Source organism: Gorilla gorilla, chromosome 18, assembly GCF_029281585.2.
Source record: "Gorilla gorilla gorilla isolate KB3781 chromosome 18, NHGRI_mGorGor1-v2.1_pri, whole genome shotgun sequence".
NCBI lineage: Eukaryota > Metazoa > Chordata > Mammalia > Primates > Hominidae > Gorilla > Gorilla gorilla.
The window spans coordinates 119,406,152-119,425,812 of record NC_073242.2 but is presented as its reverse complement, the minus strand read 5'-3'; the positions used below and the strand labels follow the sequence as shown (position 1 = coordinate 119,425,812).

At 62.4% G+C, this 19,661-nt stretch overlaps 1 protein-coding gene across 6 annotated transcripts in view; it reads left to right on the top strand.

The window, feature by feature from the left end:
* GALNS (galactosamine (N-acetyl)-6-sulfatase) overlaps positions 1–19,661 on the top strand; it is a 44,336-nt gene that overhangs the window by 16,806 nt on the left and 7,869 nt on the right. For all 6 annotated transcript variants that reach the window (XR_008672380.2, XM_031006644.3, XM_031006646.3 and 3 more), the window contains 8 exons: positions 2,809–2,952; positions 4,308–4,374; positions 4,767–4,891; positions 5,268–5,407; positions 8,909–9,012; positions 14,687–14,823; positions 16,199–16,301; positions 18,373–18,494. Coding sequence is in view for 5 of the 6 variants with exons in the window: in XM_031006644.3 (XP_030862504.1) it covers positions 2,809–2,952; positions 4,308–4,374; positions 4,767–4,891; positions 5,268–5,407; positions 8,909–9,012; positions 14,687–14,823; positions 16,199–16,301; positions 18,373–18,494 (942 nt within the window). In the remaining variant the exon portion in view is untranslated. The remainder of the gene's footprint in view (positions 1–2,808; positions 2,953–4,307; positions 4,375–4,766; positions 4,892–5,267; positions 5,408–8,908; positions 9,013–14,686; positions 14,824–16,198; positions 16,302–18,372; positions 18,495–19,661) is intronic.

The window sequence follows — 19,661 nt, the reverse complement described above, 5'->3', positions numbered from 1 at the left end:
GCCTGTCCACCCTAGGGGCCTGTTGGATGGTGAAAGCTCTGGTCTAAACCACAAAGAAGCCACCAGGAAGGAGAGGAACAGCCTAGCAGTTGATGAAATCCTGAGCTGATGAGAGCTTGGGTGCTACACAGCCCCCAGGCTGCGGTTTCAGGCGCACGGGATGTTTCATTTCTTTTACTCTCTGGGACGCCTGAGTGAGCCTAGAGGGTTGGGTAGGAGTCACCTGTCCCGAATTTCTCTCCACCTGTTGGAGCGTTCCCCGCCTGTCAGGTCTGCATGCCTCCTCCTCCAGGAAGCCCTTGCTGCTTTCCCAGCCTCTGTGATCCCCAGTCGGCTGCCTGTGGCTCCTGCCGGTCCCCTTCGGATGGATGCTCCTTGGATGTAGATGGTCATGGCAGCCAGGAATTTGCTGAGCTTGATCACTGGATGAGAAGGACCCAGAGGCTGCCTAGGGAGCACTTCATCATTCTTCAGATGAGAGGAAGCAGTCTGCCGAGCTGAGCTCTCAGAAAGCACAGGGCAGAGCTGATGGGCACAGCAGCTGCAGAGTCCTCACACAGGGAGGTTGGGCCCCACACAGCCTGCATAGTCCCTGAGCCAGTGCCAGGGGCCATGGCAGAAGTCAGCCCCCGAGGGCCACTGGAGCACGTGAGCGCTGTGCCAACAGGAGGAAGAGCCGGTGGCCTCTCCAAGTGACAAGCCCCACAGTGACCAGAGCTCTCCGCCTGGCCTGGCAGCTCTGTCTTGGGCCCAGCAGCCTCCTATGCATGGTCATTGGTGCCGGTGGCCAGAGCTAGACAGGGAGTGGGTCTCCATAGAGGCCTCGAGGCTCCTGAACAGCCGTCGACGGGAGAGAGGGGACCCCAAGGAGTGGGAGCAGGAGCCAGGCAGACCTCAGAGCCCCAGGCTCCTCCCGCACATGGTGCAGTGGCTGGATGGCCCGCGCTGGGTCCTACAGTGGCTGCTCAGTCAGGTGGGGGGGTCCCTATCCCAGCAGGATCCCCTCTCAGGGCAGTAGGGGTGTTGTCAGCCATGACTCAGACTTCCCTGAGGCCCCTCACCTGGACTCAAAAAGAGGCTGCTTGATCTGCCTGAAGCCACGTGTGTGTGCAGGGCAGGGACTTGAGTCCCAGAGGGCCGTGGACACTCCCTGCTCCAGGTCACCTGCTGGTGAGTGCCAGGCCCCACTGCTGCTTTTGGACAAGGACGTTGAGCTGACAGCTTAATTTTGTAGCGTCCTGCCCGTGTGCTTCCCCTGAGCAAGGCCTTTGCGCTGTGGACGTGGACGCACGAGTGTCCCCTGTGGCCGGGCGGTGACCTGCGGACGTGGACGCACGAGTGTCCCCTGTGGCCGGGCGGTGACCTGCGGACGTGGGCGCACGAGTGTCCCCTGTGGCCGGGCGGTGATCAGCGGACGTGGACGCACGAGTGTCCCCTGTGGCCAGGCGGTGACCTGCGGACGTGGACGCACGAGTGTCCCCTGTGGCTGGGTAGTGACCTGCCTGGGGTGTTCAGGGATGTCAGGGTGCTCTAGCAATGGGCCCAAGTGCTGAAGACCCAAAGGAAATAGCCCGGAGTTGGCAGCCAAGGGAGCTCTGAGGTCACAGAGAGGTCCAGGTGTGCTTACCTGAGAGAGGAGATGGGGAGAGGCAGCTCGGGAGGTCCAGGGTGCAGAGGCCATGTCCAGGGAGGCAGCAGAAATCTGCTTTGGTGAAATCTGCCTTGGGGAAATCTGCCTCGGGGATGCTGCTTTCAAAGCCGTAGCTGCAGAAGAACTTCCCTCAGACGACAGGCGACTGACGTGAGACCCACCCATGGCCGTGCCTAGAAGCCATCTCATACCACCTCTCCTGCAGCCTGTTCTGAAGAGCAGCCACAAGCTGGATTCGTTCCAGGACAGGACAGGCCGTGCAAGGAAACCCGGACAGCTGGCCTGGGGGCCGGGGCAAGTGGGCACAGAGGTGTGGCCTGCAGGGCTGCTGTGGGCCGGAGGACAAGAGATTAGGTGCCACCAGAGGGTGGGAGCTCAAGGTCTTCAGGGGATTGTCAGAAGGGGAGTGCGGGATGGGGTCTGGAGGGGTTCCCACAGGCCTGGGGTGTGATGCCTGGCGATGGCCATTCCCAGCAGGTGAACCCCGGTCCCAGGAGAACGGTTGGTGGAGGTCATCAGTGTGGCCACACTGCCACGTTCTCTTGTCACTCTAATCCCTGCCTCTGCCAGGGCCCTGGGGATGTGGGTACAGCTGGCAGGCCCCAGGGCTCCCGCACGGCACATAACGCCCCGCCCTGTTGTCATCCTGGGGCCATTGCCCTGAACTGGGAGATGAGACTCTGAGCGCCTCGATGTGGAGAGACCCAGTAATTACCTGGCAGGAAATATTTTCTGCCCTGGAAAACCCAGAGGAGACACACTTGGGTTCGAGGCACGACCCGCGAAACTCTCCTGGGAGTTCAGTAAAAGTGGAAGGAAGGAGCCGGGGCCACGAGCGGCATGTCAGGCGGGTTCCAGGCGTCTGGGAGGCTCCTCACGATACACCGCCCTTCATGGTGCGGGAACCCCGGCAGCCGCCATGCCTGCCGCCCTCGGTTGTGCCCAGACACTGTGCAGGGTAGGCGGGCAGTGCCAGCACCCTCCTCGGGTGAGGCCTTGGTCTTTTGTCCTTGCCGTGCCCAGGCATAGCCCATACTCAGTGCTGGAGGGTGCTCGTCTTAACAAGAATTTTGTGAAGGTGGTTGATCTGTTGCTGCTCAGAACTTCCGAGTGTCCCCACGTGGGGTCCCTGAAGTGTCCTGGGTTCCTGTTTCCAGGCATCTGGGTCACAGGCCCCAGTTCCACCCCCTGAAGCACGGATTTGATGAGTGGTTTGGATCCCCCAACTGCCACTTTGGACCTTATGACAACAAGGCCAGGCCCAACATCCCTGTGTACAGGGACTGGGAGATGGTTGGCAGGTAATGGAGCCCCAGCCCTTCCCCTCCCACGTCCTGAACTGCTGTGCCCGGCGTGCCTGCCCCCCGCCTCTAGCACTGGTGGGCTCAAGTCGCCACTCACGAGGGCTGGGCTGTCCCTGGGTCCCCGGGCACTGAGGGCTTTGGTTTGGTGGCTTCTGTCCCACCAAGTTTTGCCCCAGAGCCTATGAGACTCCCGCCTGGGGTTTCCCACCTTTTCAGGGTCGTAGATCCCTTTAGCTGTCCTGAGAGAGGAAGGCCCCCAGCAGAGCGAGCCCGCACGGTCTGCCCTAGCTGTCAGGGTACTGCCCATGTGGTCTACGGGTGGGGAGGCCGGCTGTGCTCCAGACGTCCAGGGACATGGGCAGGACAGGAGGTGGGATGAAACCCCCACCGGGAGCCACACCAGGAGCAAAAGCCGCTGTCCAGACGGAGCCGTCCTGGTGCCCGGGCGTGGGGGCAGCGCCTCTTGACACGGCAGCGCCGGGTCCGGGACCCTCATCTTTTGTGAATTTTATTTTGCTTAACTTGACTTTTCTTGGCGGAAGTGCTCATTCGTTACGTGACGGTGACCAGAAGTGGCACCAGCTTGCTGCCTTTTTCTAGATAGAGCCCCGTGGAGGTGTGGGAGTCGCACCGCACAGCCCCCATTTGAAGTGTGCAGTTCTGTGGTTGGCAGTAGTCACAGGCTGGGACAGCCAGCACTGCAACTGCTTCAGAACGAGCCCCATGGCCTGAGCGGCGGCTCCCCAGCCCCAGCCGAGTGGCCACAGCCGCCTCACTGCCTTCACCTTGGTGTCGTGCCCTCAGCCCCATTCCCCCATCTTCCCATGTGGCAGGTTATTGCAGCACCGGCCTCGGCCAGGTCATCAGATGCAAGACCGTGCCCTGGGGGAGCGAGGGATGCGTCCAGCTTGGTCTGTTCCCTGAGTGGACATTTCATTTCCAGGCTTCCTTTTTTTTTTTTTTCTTGAGACAGGATCTTGCTCTGTCACCCAGGCTGGAGTGCAGTGGCGCGATCTCGGCTCACTGCAACCTCCGCCTCCCAGGTTCAAGCAATTCTCCTGCCTCAGCCTCTCAAGTAGCTGGGATTACAGGCGTGCGCCACCACGTCGAGCTGATTTTTGTATTTTTAGTAGAGACAGAGTTTCACCATGTTGCCCAGGCTGGTCTCAAATTCCTGACCTCATGATCCACCTTCCTCAGCCTCCCAAAATGCTGGGATTACAGGCGTGAGCCATGACGCCCAGCCCCAGCCTTCTTTTAAATGAAGCCCATGGTTTTGCTGGTGAAGTCAGAGAGAACGGGACTTTCTTGGCCTAAATTCTGAAGTCTGTCTGGATCTGTGTTCTTTTCAGATATTATGAAGAATTTCCTATTAATCTGAAGACGGGGGAAGCCAACCTCACCCAGATCTACCTGCAGGTGATGGGGACCGCACCAACCTCGCCCTGTGGGACGCATGGGGACGGGGACCGCACCAACCTCGCCCCGTGGGACGCGTGGGGACGGGGACCGCACCAACCTCGCCCCGTGGGACGCGTGGGGACGGGGACCGCACCAACCTCGCCCCGTGGGACGCGTGGGGACGGGGACCGCACCAGCCTCGCCCCGTGGGACGCGTGGGGACGGGGACCGCACCAGCCTCGCCCCGTGGGACGCGTGGGGACGGGGACCGCACCAACCTCGCCCCGTGGGACGTGTGGGGACGGGGACCGCACCAACCTCGCCCCGTGGGACGTGTGGGGATGGGGACCGTGGGAGGCATGAGGAGGTCGGCCTGAGGCTGGAGGACGACAGTGTGGCTCTCTCCATAGGAAGCTCTGGACTTCATTAAGAGACAGGCACGGCACCACCCCTTTTTCCTATACTGGGCTGTCGACGCCACGCACGCACCCGTCTATGCCTCCAAACCCTTCTTGGGCACCAGTCAGCGAGGGCGGTGAGTCCTGGCTCCATGGAGCATAGACCGCGCTGGAGGCCCCAGCTGTGCTTGACGACTCCAGAGATGGGACACTCAGTACCGTGGCATTTAGTGCCAATTATGGAAAGGCGAGAGCAACCCCACCCCTTTGAAGCCATCCGCTGGCCTGGGATCAGCAGAGGAGGGCTGCGGTGGGGGTGCTGGCTCTGTCGTTCATAAGCCACATGAACTTGAACTGAAGCCATTCCTCTTCTGGGAAGAGGCCGGCCAGTTTCACTGTGGTCTGAGAAGTTATGATTTAATGTACTCCGTGAATCACAGTATGCCGTTGGCTGCCTGATCCATTTGTCACCATCCTCCAGGTATGGAGATGCCTTTTGTCACCATCCTGCAGGTATGGAGACGCCGTCCGGGAGATTGATGACAGCATTGGGAAGATGCTGGAGCTCCTCCAAGACCTGCACGTCGCGGACAACACCTTCGTCTTCTTCACGTCGGACAACGGCGCTGCCCTCATTTCCGCCCCCGAACAAGGTGAGTGCTCGTCGTCATTTCTCACTGTTTCCCCACAGCCAGCGTGTCAGCGAAGAGTGCCTGGACCGGCTATGCCCACGGGGTCTGTGGTGGGCAGAGCATGAAGGGTCCCTCTGGGTCCAGTGGGAGGAGCAGATGTCACCAAGCCTCGAGCAAGGCCCTTCTGGCCCAGGACTAACCTGGAAGCAGGAGTGACCTTGAACTTGGGGGTGGGGAGGAGGTGACACAGGGGAGAGGGTTTGTCTTGGAAGAGGCTGACACCTCCCGAAGGGTGACCCCGGAGGCCAGAGGCTTTGGAGGCCGCATGGAAACAGCAGGGCCGGTGAAGCAGGGTGTCCCTGCTGCGGTGGAGCGGGGTGTCCCTGCTGAGATGGGCGCCAGCACCCAAGACCCCGAGCAGCCCTGTGAGTGTGGCCTGGACCTGGTCACCCAGGGGCCAGGCCGCCTCCATGAAGATGGGCTCCTGCCCCCACCACAGCCCCATCAAGTGGTTCCTGGGATGGAGCTTCAGCCTTTCCCCCGCTCGGCACTGATGAATGCCTGACCCATCCCCAGCGCCAACAAACCTGAACCCGCCTCTTCCCAGACCACGCGGGAGGGCCCTGCAGCCTCTTCCCAGACCACGCGGGGGGGCCCTGCAGCCTCTTCCCAGAGCAGACCACGCGGGGGGGCCCTGCAGCCTCTTCCCAGACCACACCGGGTTGGGGGGTGCCCTGCAGCCTCTTCCCAGACCACGCAGGGGGGCCCTGCAGCCTCTTCCCAGACCACGCAGAGGGGGGCCCTGCAGCTTCTTCCCAGACCACGCGGGGGGGCCCTGCAGCCTCTTCCCAGAGCAGACCACGCGGGGGGGCCCTGCAGCCTCTTCCCAGACCACGCGAGGGGGGCCCTACAGCCTCTTCCCAGACCACGCTGAGGGGGGCCCTACAGCCTCTTCCCAGACCACGCGGGGGAGCCTGCAGCCTCTTCCCAGACCACGCGGGGGGGGGGCCTACAGCCCGGTGTGCTGTGGGGAGAGGGGGCTTCAGAGTTTCAAGTGATAGAAACCAGCACAGCTGAAAGCCAAAACAGTAGCATAGGCTCCCTTGCGCCACGTCCCACCAGATAGCATCCCTGGGTGAGCCTGGCTCTCGTGCAGGCCCTCCAGACAGCTCCATCTCCCGCCCACTGGAGTCAGACCCACAAGTCGAGGCCCCCAACAGACCCATGTGTGGAGGGCTACAGGCAGCTCCCAGGAGGGAGGGTGCTGGGTGGGGGGAGGGTGGTGTTGGCCGTCATTCCCCATGGGGAGCCCGGGGGGGCCCACCTCAACGCCAGCACCCACAACCAGCAGCCAGCAGGGGCAAGGGTTCCAGCGACCTGAGTCTTCATTTCTAAATGACGGAATGTTTCATACCAACAAATGGCATGTTTCATACCAACAAATGGCATATGTACCTATTTGTAACAAGATGAGAACCCACCCACCCAGCACCCAGCACAAGACTAGAAACAGAACATCCCAGAGAAAGAAAGCAGGGGAGGGGGCTGGGCGTGGTGGCTCACACCTGTAATCCCAGCACTTTGGGAGGCTGAGGCGGGTGGATCACGAGGTCAGGAGATAGAGACCATCCTGGCTAACACGGTGAAACCCCGTCTCTACTGAAAAACAAAAACTTAGCCAGGCGTGGTAGCGGGCACCTGTAGTCCCAGCTGCTGGGCAGGCTAAGTCAAGAGAATGACTTGAACCCGGGAGGCGGAGCTTGCAGTGAGCCAAGATCGCACCACTGCACTCCAGCCTGGGCGACAGAGCGAGACTCCATGTCAAAAAAAAAAAAAAAGGATGGGAGAGAGAGAGAAGGAAAGAAAGAAGGGAGGGAGGGAAGGAGAAGGAAGCAGCACAGCGTGGCCTCCTGTGAGCCCTGAGTGTCCCCTAGAAGTGGCCAGTGTCCCCAGCTCAGTGTCCTTTGTCCCTTCACAGGTTCTGTGGCTCTGCCGCTGTGACCAGGGCCCTCCCTGAGACAGGCCGGGTTCCGGGTGTTGGCGTGTTCGCCCGTGAGGGGCTCTGAGCAGAGGTGCCTGCGAGGTTCCGTTCAGAGGCTTCCCCACGCTGCCGCTCAGGGGGTTGGATGGCAGCGCAGGAAGGAGCTGCCGTGACTTTGCCTCCCCTGGATGGTTCACTTTTTCAGTGCCGGAAAAATACTTTCTCTCTTTTTTTTTTTTTTTTTTTTTTGAGAAGGAGTCTCGCTCTGTCGCCCAGGCTGGAGTGCAGTGGCGTGATCTCGGCTCACTGCAACCTCTGCCTCCCGGGTTCACACCATTCTCCTGCCTCAGCCTCCTGAGTAGCTGGGACCACAGGCACCCGCCACCACGCCCGGCTAATTTTTTGTATTTTTAGTAGAGACGGGGTTTCACCGTGTTAGCCAGGCTGGTCTCAATCTCCTGACCTTGTGATCCACCTGCCTCGGCCTCCCAGAGTGCTGGGATTACAGGTGTGAGCCACCACGCCTGGCTTACTTTTTCTTTTCTTTCTTTTTTTTTTTTTTTTTTGTAACGAGGTCTCCCTCTGTCACCCAGACTGGAGTGCAGTGGTGTGATCTCAGCTCACTGTAGCCTTGACCTCCTGGGCTCCAGCAATCCTCCCACCTCAGCCTCCTGAGTAGCTGGGACTACAGGACGTGCCGCCACACCCAGCTAATTTTTGTATTTTTGTAGAGATGGGGTTTAGCCGTGGTCTCTCTTTGGTAGAAACCAGTCTAGGCTAGTCTTGAACTCCCGAGTTCAAGCAATCCCCCTGCTTCGGCCTCCCAAGGTACTGGGATGACAGGTATGAGCCACCGCAGCCGGCCCCTTCGTTTCCTTTTTCCCTTTTATTCAGGGGACCCGAAGCTGAGAGAGCCTCAAGTGGCTCAGGCTACAGCAGCAGGGGTGGCTTTTGTCCCTGACGTGGGCCCCCCACCCCCTTCCTCCATGTCTGGAAGTGAGCCAGGGATGGTGTAGTCACCTGAGCTGGCCTTTGCCCCGTGACCACTTCCCACAAGTGATGGTTCAGAAACCAAAATCGGTCTTGGGGGCTTGTCAGAAACACAGATTCCTACACCCCACTGTGACTGACTGAGTCAGAACCATGGGGGGGCCAGAAGTTGGCTGCGTTTTAAGTACCCCAAACACCGGGAGGCTTGTGAACATTCACGTTCGGGAAGCACCAGTCGGCAGCTGTGCACGTGGCACCCAGGGCCTCTACTGCGGGAGTGTACCTCTCTGAGTCTTGCTGACACCATGTGGTTGCGTTTCCATTTCCCCAGTGGGCATGATGTCCCCACTTTCTCCAGGAGACTTTGCAGCCTCGGCATCTCAGATGAGCCCCTGGAGAGCCACCCTGAGGCTCGGATCATGCACTCCAGCCAGAGTGCCTTGGCCGGGCCCTTTGTCCCTATGACCAGTCTCAGTGACTCAGTGGGGAGGGAGGGGGAGGTCCTGGGGACATCTGGTCCCAGTGGCCTGACAAGGGCCCCTCTCTCCCAGGTGGCAGCAACGGCCCCTTTCTGTGTGGGAAGCAGACCACGTTTGAAGGAGGGATGAGGGAGCCTGCCCTCGCGTGGTGGCCGGGGCACGTCGCTGCAGGCCAGGTAAGTCAGCGTCCACCCGTCTGCCGGGCAGCAGGTCCAGGCCTGCAGCCGTCCCAGGGTGTGTGCGCCCCTCACTGGCCACCTCCCCCATGCACCCCGTGCTCAGCCTCACCGCTCTCCTCCCCTCGCACCCCGCGCTCAGCCTCACCGTTCTCCTCCCACGCACCCCGCGCTCGGCCTCACAGCTCTCCTCCTCTCGCACCCCGCGCTCGGCCTCACCGCTCTCCTCCCCACGCACCCCGCGCTCGGCCTCACCGCTCTCCCCCGCTCGCACCCCGCGCTCGGCCTCACCGCTCTCCTCCCCACGCACCCCGCGCTCGGCCTCACTGCTCTCCCCCGCTCGCACCCCGCGCTCGGCCTCACCGCTCTCCTCCCCACGCTCCCCGCGCTCGGCCTCACCGCTCTCCTCCCCACGCTCCCCGCACTCTCCCCCGCTCGCACCCCGCGCTCGGCCTCACCACTCTCCCCTGCTCGCACCCCGCGCTCGGCCTCACCGCTCTCCTCCGCACGCACCCCGCTCTCGGTCTCACCGCTCTCCTCCCCACGCACCCCGCGCGCGCTCGGCCTCACCGCTCTCCTCCCCTCGCTCCCCGCGCTCGGCCTCACCGCTCTCCTCCCCACGCACCCCGCGCTCGGCCTCACCGCTCTCCTCTCGCACCCCGCGCTCGGTCTCACCGCTCTCCTCCCCACGCACCCCGCGCGCGCTCGGCCTCACCGCTCTCCTCCCCTCGCTCCCCGCGCTCGGCCTCACCGCTCTCCTCCCCACGCACCCCGCGCTCGGCCTCACCGCTCTCCTCTCGCACCCCGCGCTCGGCCTCACCGCTCTCCTCCCCACGCACCCCGCGCTCGGCCTCACCGCTCTCCTCTCGCACCCCGCGCTCGGCCTCACCGCTCTCCTCCCCACGCACCCCGCGCTCGGCCTCACCGCTCTCCCCCGCTCGCACCCCGCGCTCGGCCTCACCGCTCTCCTCCCACGCACCCCGCGCTCGGCCTCACCGCTCTCCTCCCCTCGCTCCCCGCGCTCGGCCTCACCGCTCTCCTCCCCACGCACCCCGCGCTCGGCCTCACCGCTCTCCTCTCGCACCCCGCGCTCGGCCTCACCGCTCTCCTCCCCACGCACCCCGCGCTCGGCCTCACCGCTCTCCTCTCGCACCCCGCGCTCGGCCTCACCGCTCTCCTCCCCACGCACCCCGCGCTCGGCCTCACCGCTCTCCCCCGCTCGCACCCCGCGCTCGGCCTCACCGCTCTCCTCCCACGCACCCCGCGCTCGGCCTCACCGCTCTCCTCCCCACGCACCCTGCGCTCAGCCTCACCGCTCTCCTCGGAACCAGGTCCCTCTCGGTGGCTCTCAGTGTGTAGGGCTTGCTGTGCTCGGTCAGACGGGCAGGAAGGGTCTCGGTGGGGACTGGAGCCACGTATACTGCCGTGTGTCACATGGGTGCTGGTAATGACCGTGTGGTGAGGAGACATCCGTGATCCAGTCACCACAGCAGTCCTGAGTTAAATGGAGCTAAACAGGTTTCTTCCCTGCAGGACTTGTCAGTGCCTTTAGCATGCTGATGGGCACCATGAGTTTCTAGAAGGGGCATAGAGCAGGCTGAGTGTTTAAAAACCTGTCTGTCTACTACAGAATCGGTCGTTTTTCTCCCCAAAGTACATCTTCTCAGGCCAGTGTCCTAAGGACACTCAGAGAACAGCAGCAGCCTGACACGAGACCATTGGTGTCTGTCTGCCGCATGGGGTGCAGACCTTGGTGGTGGCCTGGGCCCTGGCTGGGCGAGGGTGCGTGCTGCCATCTCAGTGTGACCACCTTCATGAATGCTGTCACTGCATCTCCCCTGGCCCAGGAAGCTGCCCCTCGGTGGAGAATCACACCGTGTGGTCTTCTCTAATGGGCACTTGAGCCAGACATACCCATCAACACAGGGGGCTGAGTCTGGTGTTTGTAAACGAGCGCTGTTTCTTCACTGTTTCTTAGTCAGTCTTTTGCCCTCCCAGTGGCCTCCAGAGGCAGCCATCCCCTTCAAGTGGCCCCACGAGGATGGGGGGGCTCCCAGTGGCAGCTGGAACATCACACATGACGACAGCCAGAGTCAACATGGGGCTCATGGGGCTGAGTGAAGACGTGCGTGGGGCCAGCTCCTTCTGGAGGCTCCAGGAGATGTTCTGTTCGCTGCCTTTTCCAAATCCTAGTAGCTGCCCCATTCCTGAGCTCCTGGCCCCTCCACCGTCAAAGCCAGCAGCACGCAGGCATCTGTCCTTGGCCTTCCTGTTCCACTTTTTTTTTTTGAGATGAAGTCTCACTCTGTTGCCCAGGCTGGAGTGCAGTAGTGCAGTCTCGGCTCACTGCAACTTCTACCTCCCAGATTCAAGCGATTCTCCTGCCTCAGCCTCCCGAGTAGCTGGGACTACAGGCATGCTCTACCATGCCCAGCTAATTCTTGTATTTTTAGTAGAGACGGAGTTTCACTATGTTGGCCAGTACGGTCTCAATCTCCTGACCTCGTGATCTGCCTGCCTCGGCCTCCCAAAGTGTTGGGATTACAGGTGTGAGCCACTGCGCCCAGCCCCTGTTCCACTTTTGAGGACCCTGTGGCTGTGTCCCACCCCACTCCCTGCTCACCCAGGCTGGCCTCCCTGTTTCGAGCCCCGCTGATGAGCGGCCCGCGTTGTGTCTGCCGCCTCAGCTGCCTGGCCTGGTCGCGCATCTGAAGGCCCAGGGATTGGCTGCTGTTCTGCCAGATTCTTCTCTTCCCCACTCATTCTACACATCAGAAAACTGAGGCCAGAGAGGAAGTCGTCTGTCAGGGTCCCCCAATTACTAGGGGGCAGAGGTGGGAGCAGGCGCCTGGCTGTGGAGCCTTCATTCCTGCCCACCATGCCTGGGCAGTCCCCTGTGTCCCCAGCAGCCAGTGGGACTGGGGGCGGCACCTGCCAAGGGCGCCTGTTCTCTACAGCTGTCTGGGCCTCCCTCAGACCCTGCCCAGGGCAGCCTTTGTCTGACATGGGACTCCTGGGCTACCCCAAGTTCCCAGGACCCTGAAGGTGGAAGAGACCCCATGGTTCACTGAAAAGGCAGCTGCGGCTCCGTGTGAAGGGCAGAGTGGCAGTGAGAGTGACCGCCTTGTGCAGGAGAAGCATGGGTGGTGGGCACGGCCTCCTGTGTGGTGTGGGGTGCCCCTAGGACAGAATGCCCCTGAGCGCCATCCCCCTGAGGGTAGGGATGGGCCATTTGGTCTCTTGTGTGGGGGCACCTGCAGGGAGTGGCCGGTGGTCATTCAGTGAACACTGTGACGTTGGCATGAGACTCAGGAACTGCGTAGGTCTGGGAGACGTTGGCATAAGACTCGGGACCCACGTAGGTCTGGGAGACGTTGGCATGAGACTCAGGAACTGTGTAGGTCTGGGAGACGTTGGCATGAGACTCGGGACCCGCGTAGCTCTGGGAGACGTTGGCATGAGACCCGGGACCCACGTAGCTCTGGGAGACGATGGCATGAGACTCGGGATCTGCGTAGGTCTGGGACATGTGAGGTTCCCCACTGCAGCGGGTGCCCACCGGGCCAGGACAGGGCTGGGGCTCTGCTCCCCAGGCTGGGAGCCACCCGTGGCTGTGCTCAGCAGCAGCCTGGGAAAGGTGAGGGGAGCCACCCCAGCACCGCCCGGCTCCATGCCCAGTGGGTTCAGGGACATCTGTACCCCACAGACCTCCCCACCCACCTGCCCACGGAAAGGCTCCAGCTGAGAAAAATGCCAATTTCAGCGTTTTGGAACCTTGCCATCTGCCTCGCTCCCTGAGGAAGGGAAACCCTCTCCCCACCTGAGGAAGGGAAACCCTCTCCCCACCTGAGGAAGGGAAACCCTCTTCCCAGAGCCACCAAGTTGCCTTTTCCCGTGGGCCACAAACTGAAATTGAATTCGGTGGCATCAGGCCTGTGCACCAGGACACCACGACAGGGTTTCAGTGAAAGCGCCTGACGTCTGTCCCGACAGTTCCCTCTGGGCAGGGGAGGCTTTAGTCCCTGCAGCCGTGGATTCTGAGTGAGGTCTCGAAAGCGCTGATAACGGTTTCAGCGACTTCTCCCACGGCCGCAGCTGCCCACTGCGTTTCTGGACGTTTCTGGAAGGCATCGCTGCCTGGAGAGTTCTTCAAAAACGCTCCACGAGGACCCTGCCCGTGCTGACGCGGTGACCGGCAGACACCACTCCCGCCCGCCCGCCCCGCCGGCACCACAAGCACTGCTCCGCAGTTATTTTTTCAGATGACAAAAGCGTCTGGATTTCTTTCCTTTATCATTCTGTCCTTTAAAGGACACGGGAAGGACGGGAAGCAGTCGCACAGACACTGCTGACCAGACCTGGGGAAGCTTCTCACCCTCTGCAAAGCTTCCTGAACTTTCCTGGCAAACGCTGAGCTTTGCATTCCCTGCCCCACACTGGGCGCTGCAGACCCCACATCCCGTGAGTGGCTGCAGCGCGGAGTGAGTGTCCCTGTGAGGCCAGGGCTCCTCTGTTGGAGAAGCTGGCGATCGCCATCTGCCCTAGCGAGGAGCTGGCTGCAGGCGGCGAGGGTGCCCCTGGACCATGGGGAGGGCTGTCGACACTGGGTGGGAGCTCCGGGGCCTGGCAGCGGATGGCGGTCCCTGCCCAGCTGCCCCAGGGGCTGAGCTTGCCAGGCAGGGGTGTGTCTCCACCCCCTCCCCAGTCTCCCCGTCGAGTGACCCAAGCCTGGAGCCCCTGAGTTAAGAAGGAGACAGGGCCACCGGGCTCATGCCTGTAATCCCAGCAGTTTGGGAGGCTGAGGCGGGCGGATCACCTGAGGTTGGGAGTTCGAGACCAGCCTGACCAACGTGGAGAAACCCCGTCTCTACTAAAAGTACAAAATTAGCCGAGCGTAGTGACACACGCCTGTAATCCCAGCTTCTTGGGAGACTGAGTCAGGAGAATGGCTTGAACCTGGAAGGCGGAGGTTGTGGTGAGCTGAGATCGCACCACTGCACTCCAGCCTGGGCGACAAGAACAAAACTCCGTCTCAAAAAAAAAAAAAAAAAAAAACAAAAAGCAGACAGGGCCACTGAGGGAAGCCAGATGACACGCTCTGGTCATGGCTGGTCAGCAGTGCCCATGCCCTCCGGAGGTCAAGGCGTGGCGGGAAAGACAGCCTCCTGCCTGTCCTGGAGCTCTCTGGGTGTGTCGGGAGCCGTCCCCACCCCAGCCACTCGGAGCTGCTCCTGTCCAGCCTCAGCTGCCCCTCCACATCTGGTTTTTTTCCACCTGCTCCTCTGACTTAAGGGGCAGGGCTCACAGTGGCCTTAGGGCATTCAGTGTTAGAGCGAGGCTGATCGTCTCCGGACAGGTGGGCCTGGAGAGGTGGCACCTCCTGGCATCTCCCTGGGAGGGCTGTGATTCTCCTTTCATCTGATCCACAGGGGCAGAGAAGGGTGCCAGGGAGTGAGGGCGTGGCCTGGCTCTGGGGTCTTTGGGCCTGGTTTGAGGCCCCTCTGCCTCTCACAGGCCTTGTGACCCCGCTCAGTCCCTGCTGTGGGCGAGTGAGCATGTATGCATATCTGTAGACCCAGCTGGGCAGCGGGGCTCACGCCCCCCCAGGGATTGGCCCCCAGCCCCATCGGGTCGGTGCAGAGTGCCCTGACCGTGTTGCTGCCATGTGTTTCAGGTGAGCCACCAGCTGGGCAGCATCATGGACCTCTTCACCACCAGCCTGGCCCTTGCGGGCCTGACGCCGCCCAGCGACAGGGCCATTGATGGCCTCAACCTCCTCCCCACCCTCCTGCAGGGCCGGCTGATGGACAGGTTGGTGCTAGACCTGCCCCGGCCCCTTCCCCCTGATCCAAGTAGTGAAGCCCAGAGCTGCTGATCAGGTGCAACCCCCAGGCCCAGCAGCCCTCCTCATTCTGGACACAGGCGTGCTCGTGCCCAGGGCAGGAGGAGGCGGGGTGCCTGTGACGAGAGGACCTGGGGACCTGCCTGTGGGGCAGGGGCCATCCGGGGATGGTCCAAGCACAGCGAGGCCCTGGCTTTCAGGAAAGCCTTAGGAGGGAGGGCAAGGCCAGGAGAGGGGCCTCATCCCTGTCTGTACCCGGGCACATGCTGCCCCTGCCCGCCCCACCCCTGTTCCCTGCCTGTACCCGGGCACACGCCACCCCTGCCCGCCCCACCCCTGTTCCCTGCCTGCAGCCCGGGCACACGCCGCCCCTGCCTGCCCCACCCCTGTTGCCTGCCTGTACCTGGGCACACGCTGCCCCTGTCTGCCCCACCCCTGTTCCCTGCCCAGCCTGGTTTTTGGTGCCTCATGGCTTCCTGTAGCTTCCTTCTTCCTTCCATCCAAGTCGCTGCTCTGCCAAGTCCATGGCCCGGCTCTTACCTTCTGTCCAAATCCTTAGTGTCCAAAGTCCATTTCCTACCCCCTGAGAGCAGCCACCATTCCACTCAAACCACGTTTCCTGGGTGGTCCTGAAGGGATGAGGATTCCAAAGCCTCAACGGGAAACAAGGTGGGGACGGCCCAAGGCAGCTGCCACCTCCGGCTATCTGGGGCCGGGTAGAGGGAGTTTTGCTCACTTGTCTCCTCGCGAGACCTGGCACAAGTGGTTGGTCACTGTGGGGAGAGACGGTGCCCAGCTGCGTTACCCACTCCCCGTTCCTGACTCGCAGGCCCAACATGGTCAGGAGACCCCGTGCCGCCTGCTTATCCTCTTGTCTGCCCACCCTCCCCAGGGCCTGGCCCAGCATCGCTAAGGACCAGCAATGAGGGGACGCCCAGGCACACTAGCCTCGGCCGCCCAGGCACCCCAGCCCCAGCTGCCCAGGAACCCCAGTCCCGGACATCCAGGCACCCCAGCCCCGGACACCCAGGCACCCCAGCCCCGGACGCCCAGACACCCCAGCCCCAGACACCCAGGCACCTCAGCCCCGGACACCCAGGCACCCCAGCCCCGGCCGCCCAGACACCCCAGTCCCGGACATCCAGGCACCCCAGCCCCGGACACCCAGGCACCCCAGCCCCAGCCACCTTGCGGGCCTTTTTACTTTTCAATCATCTTTGTAAAGTATCAACCAAGACCTCACGTGGAGGCATGAGCCACTGATGACAGACGCAGCCCAGAGCCTCCAGGTGGACCCAGTGTGTCCTTCCTGTCATTACATGGTCCTCCCCTCCCATCCCACAGGCCTATCTTCTATTACCGTGGCGACACGCTGATGGCGGCCACCCTCGGGCAGCACAAGGCTCACTTCTGGACCTGGACCAACTCCTGGGAGAACTTCAGACAGGTACAGGGCTCGGGACGTGGGCGCAGGCGGAGCTGCCCCCATCTCTATCCAGACGTGGCCCCTGAGCACCGTCCTGGGGGAGGCACAGGAGGGTGAGACAGGCAGGAACTCCACCCCCTCCACAGCCTCCTCTGTGTGGCCCCCAGTCCTTCAGCGTGGCCTAGGGCATGGCAGCTGACAGGCTGGAGAGGAGGGAGGGACCTGTTCCTGCCCCGCGTGATGACAGTAGCCCCGCGGCATAGCTACAGGCGTGGCCTAGACCCTGGTCAGGTGGCCCCCATGGGCCTCTCCATCCTGCCAGGGCATCTGAGCCTCCCCCACACCCCAGGCTGGAGGCGACAGGGACGTGGCCTGCTTGGCCTAGGTGCTACATGGGGGCCGCAGCATCGGCATCACCACAGCAACCCCCAGCGTGGGAGGGTGAAACGCCACACGCACAGGGCCTGGGGCTCCTGCCGTCCCAGGCTACCCCAGCATTGTCAGCACCAGGCTTTCTCCCACGAGCCCTCGCCTCAAGCCTCCTGCTCCCTCCCCATGGTCTTCTCTGGCCCCTGCTGACCCCCATGCTCCAGCATCCCCCAGCCCCTCCTGAGAGGTCTCTCTCAGCCCCACCCACTCCCAGCATCAAAGTCTTGAGATATGAACCCCCTGCTAATCTGCCTTAATTGGGAAGAAAATAATTTAGTTTAATGGAGAGTCTAAAGACTGGAAGCGAGGACTGGGGCTGAGGGCTGAGCACCCAGGCTGAGGAGGGAAGCTGCTCGTGAGGCAGTGTCTGGAGGGCAATGATGCCCAGGAGTGTTTTGGCTCCTCCCCACCCTGTGCAGGCCCTGCACCTGCTCTTCTTTCGGGTTTTACCCAGCACTGCCACCTGCGAGGGCCATCCTGGGCATCGGTCCCTGGCACTGCCACCTGCAAGGGCCGTCCTGGGCATCGTTCCCCGGGCACTGCCACCTGCGAGGGCCGTCCTGGGCATCGTTCCCTGGGCACTGCCACCTGCGAGGGCCGTCCTGGGCATCGTTCCTCGGGCACTGCCACCTGCGAGGGCCGTCCTGGGCATCATTCCCCGGGCACTGCCACCTGCGAGGGCCATCCTGGGCATCGGTCCCCGGCACTGTCACCTGCGAGGGCCGTCCTGGGCATCGGTCCCCGGCATTGCCACCTGCGAGGGCCGTCCTGGGCATCGGTCCCCGGCATTGCCACCTGCGAGGGCCGTCCTGGGCATCGGTCCCCAGCATTGCCGCCTGCGAGGGCCGTCCTGGGCACAGTCCTCGGACGAGCCCCTTGGCCTGCAGCACCCCCTCTGGGAATGTTAGAGGCATACCTCCCCTTTCCCGAATCAGGAAGCCCAGGGGCAGCAGAAAGAGAATTGTGGTTACTGTAAAATCCTCGCCCTTCTTCAGTGTGTGAATCTGTGTCAGCTCCCTGGGTCTGTTTCTGTTTTCTGTGTTTTCTCTTGCCTTTCACATGTTGGACCTGCTCCTCCCTGTCTTAGGGTTTCTGTAGGGATTCTGAGCATTGTGGCTCTCCCTTCTCCCAGGGCAGGGCCTCCCTTCCCCTCCCTCCCCCTCCCCTCCCCTCCCTTCCCCAGCGGAGAGTGGGCTGTTAAAAGGGGCTTTCCTCCATGAAATTAGTGGCAGTCCAGATCTGAAGCTGGCTAAGGTGTTTTAAATACACTCGCCTGCCTCGCAAAGAAGAGGGGTACATGAAAACAGGGTACGTGAGGCATGCCAGCTACTCATCTCAGGGGCCCAGAGCGGGTGGCTTCACCTCCTCCACAGGATGCTTATGGGCCTGCGAGTCCTTCAGCGTTTAGCCAGCGCCCTGCACCATGCTGAGTACCAGGGACGCTGCTAGGCACAGGCAGATGAGACCCCCCCACGGCCCCCAGTTAGGGGCTCCAGGACACAGGCAGACAAGGCCCCTCACGGCCGCGGGTCAGGGGCTCCAGGACATGGGCAGATGAGGCCCCTCATGGCCGCAGTCAGGGGCTCCAGGACACGGGCAGACGAGGCCCCTCACGGCCACAGGTCAGGGGCTCCAGGACACACCTTCCCTCTTCTCATTGCAGGGCATTGATTTCTGCCCTGGGCAGAATGTTTCAGGGGTCACAACTCACAATCTGGAAGACCACACGAAGCTGCCCCTGATCTTCCACCTGGGACGGGACCCAGGGGAGAGGTTCCCCCTCAGGTGAGTCGGTGCAGGGCCTCCCGGCTGCTGAGGCGGTGCCGGCCGGACTCCCCCAAAGGCAGGCTCCACAGGGACGGAGCCCTCTGCACCCTGCCCGCTGCCTCCCCTTGCCTGCATCTGCTGTTGCTGTTCCTGTTCATACCCACACGTGCTTGGTGGCCTGCCCTCCTCTCAGGGTGCCTGCTCCTGCCCACCCTGGTGGTCTCCCCACTTCTGCCCCTTCTGGGCCACCGTCCACCTGGCCCCCAGTGATGTATCCCCTACTCTGAGCTGCATTCGGGGATGGCTGAGGCCAGAGGGGAGGGGTCCAGGCCCTGGGGCCAGTAGGAGGTACAAGGACACAGGTCAGCTAGCAGGAGGAATGGCAGAAAGCTGCCAGCCCCAGCTCCACCCTCTGCTCTCTGGGCCTTGTCCTCACCCCACCGAGGATGCCGGAGTCTGCGCCATCACCTGCCAGTTTTCAGGGAAGCCCTCCCCTTACCCTCAGGAGTCTTGAGGGTCATGGTCGCCAATACCAGACTCACATGCTGGCAGCTCCTTAGGGGCGACACAGAGGCCCCAACACTTGGCTGGAGACCCAGCCCTGGCTTCCTTTTTTTTTTTTTGTCCGAACCCATCTCCCTGGGGTAGGGCTACCTGGAGGCTTCCCCGCCTCACCCCAGCAGGATGAGCAGGTCCCCAATTCCTGCTCCTGGCCTGGGGGTCCTGGGGCACGTGCATGCCTAGTGGTCTCCAGCATTCCTGCCCTAACGAGTTGGTCTTGGGAAGACCCAGGAGCATGAGGGGAGTGGCGTGCAGAGGCAGAACCAGGCCTGAGCACAGCGGTTGCTCCCTGCCCAGGCTTTCTGTGCTCACCGATGGGCCTGGGTTTGAGTAGGGCCGGTGGGAGGCAGCAGAGAGCAATACAGGACCGAGGGTGGCAGCACCACCGCCAAGGTCCCCTGAGGCTCCTGCACCCTCTGGACGGGGCAGCCGCCTTCCCACGGGGCTGAGCCTGCGGCGAGGCTCCTGGGCTGCAGCCCCTCAGGGATCCCTTGGGCACTTCCTCAGCAGCACCTCTCCTCCACCAAGCGTCCAGCTCAGAAGCCCAGGATGGTGACTGCGGGAAGGCAGCATGGAGCCTGGAGTGGACAGCAGTGTCCCCAGGCCCAGGTCCACCCACACCTC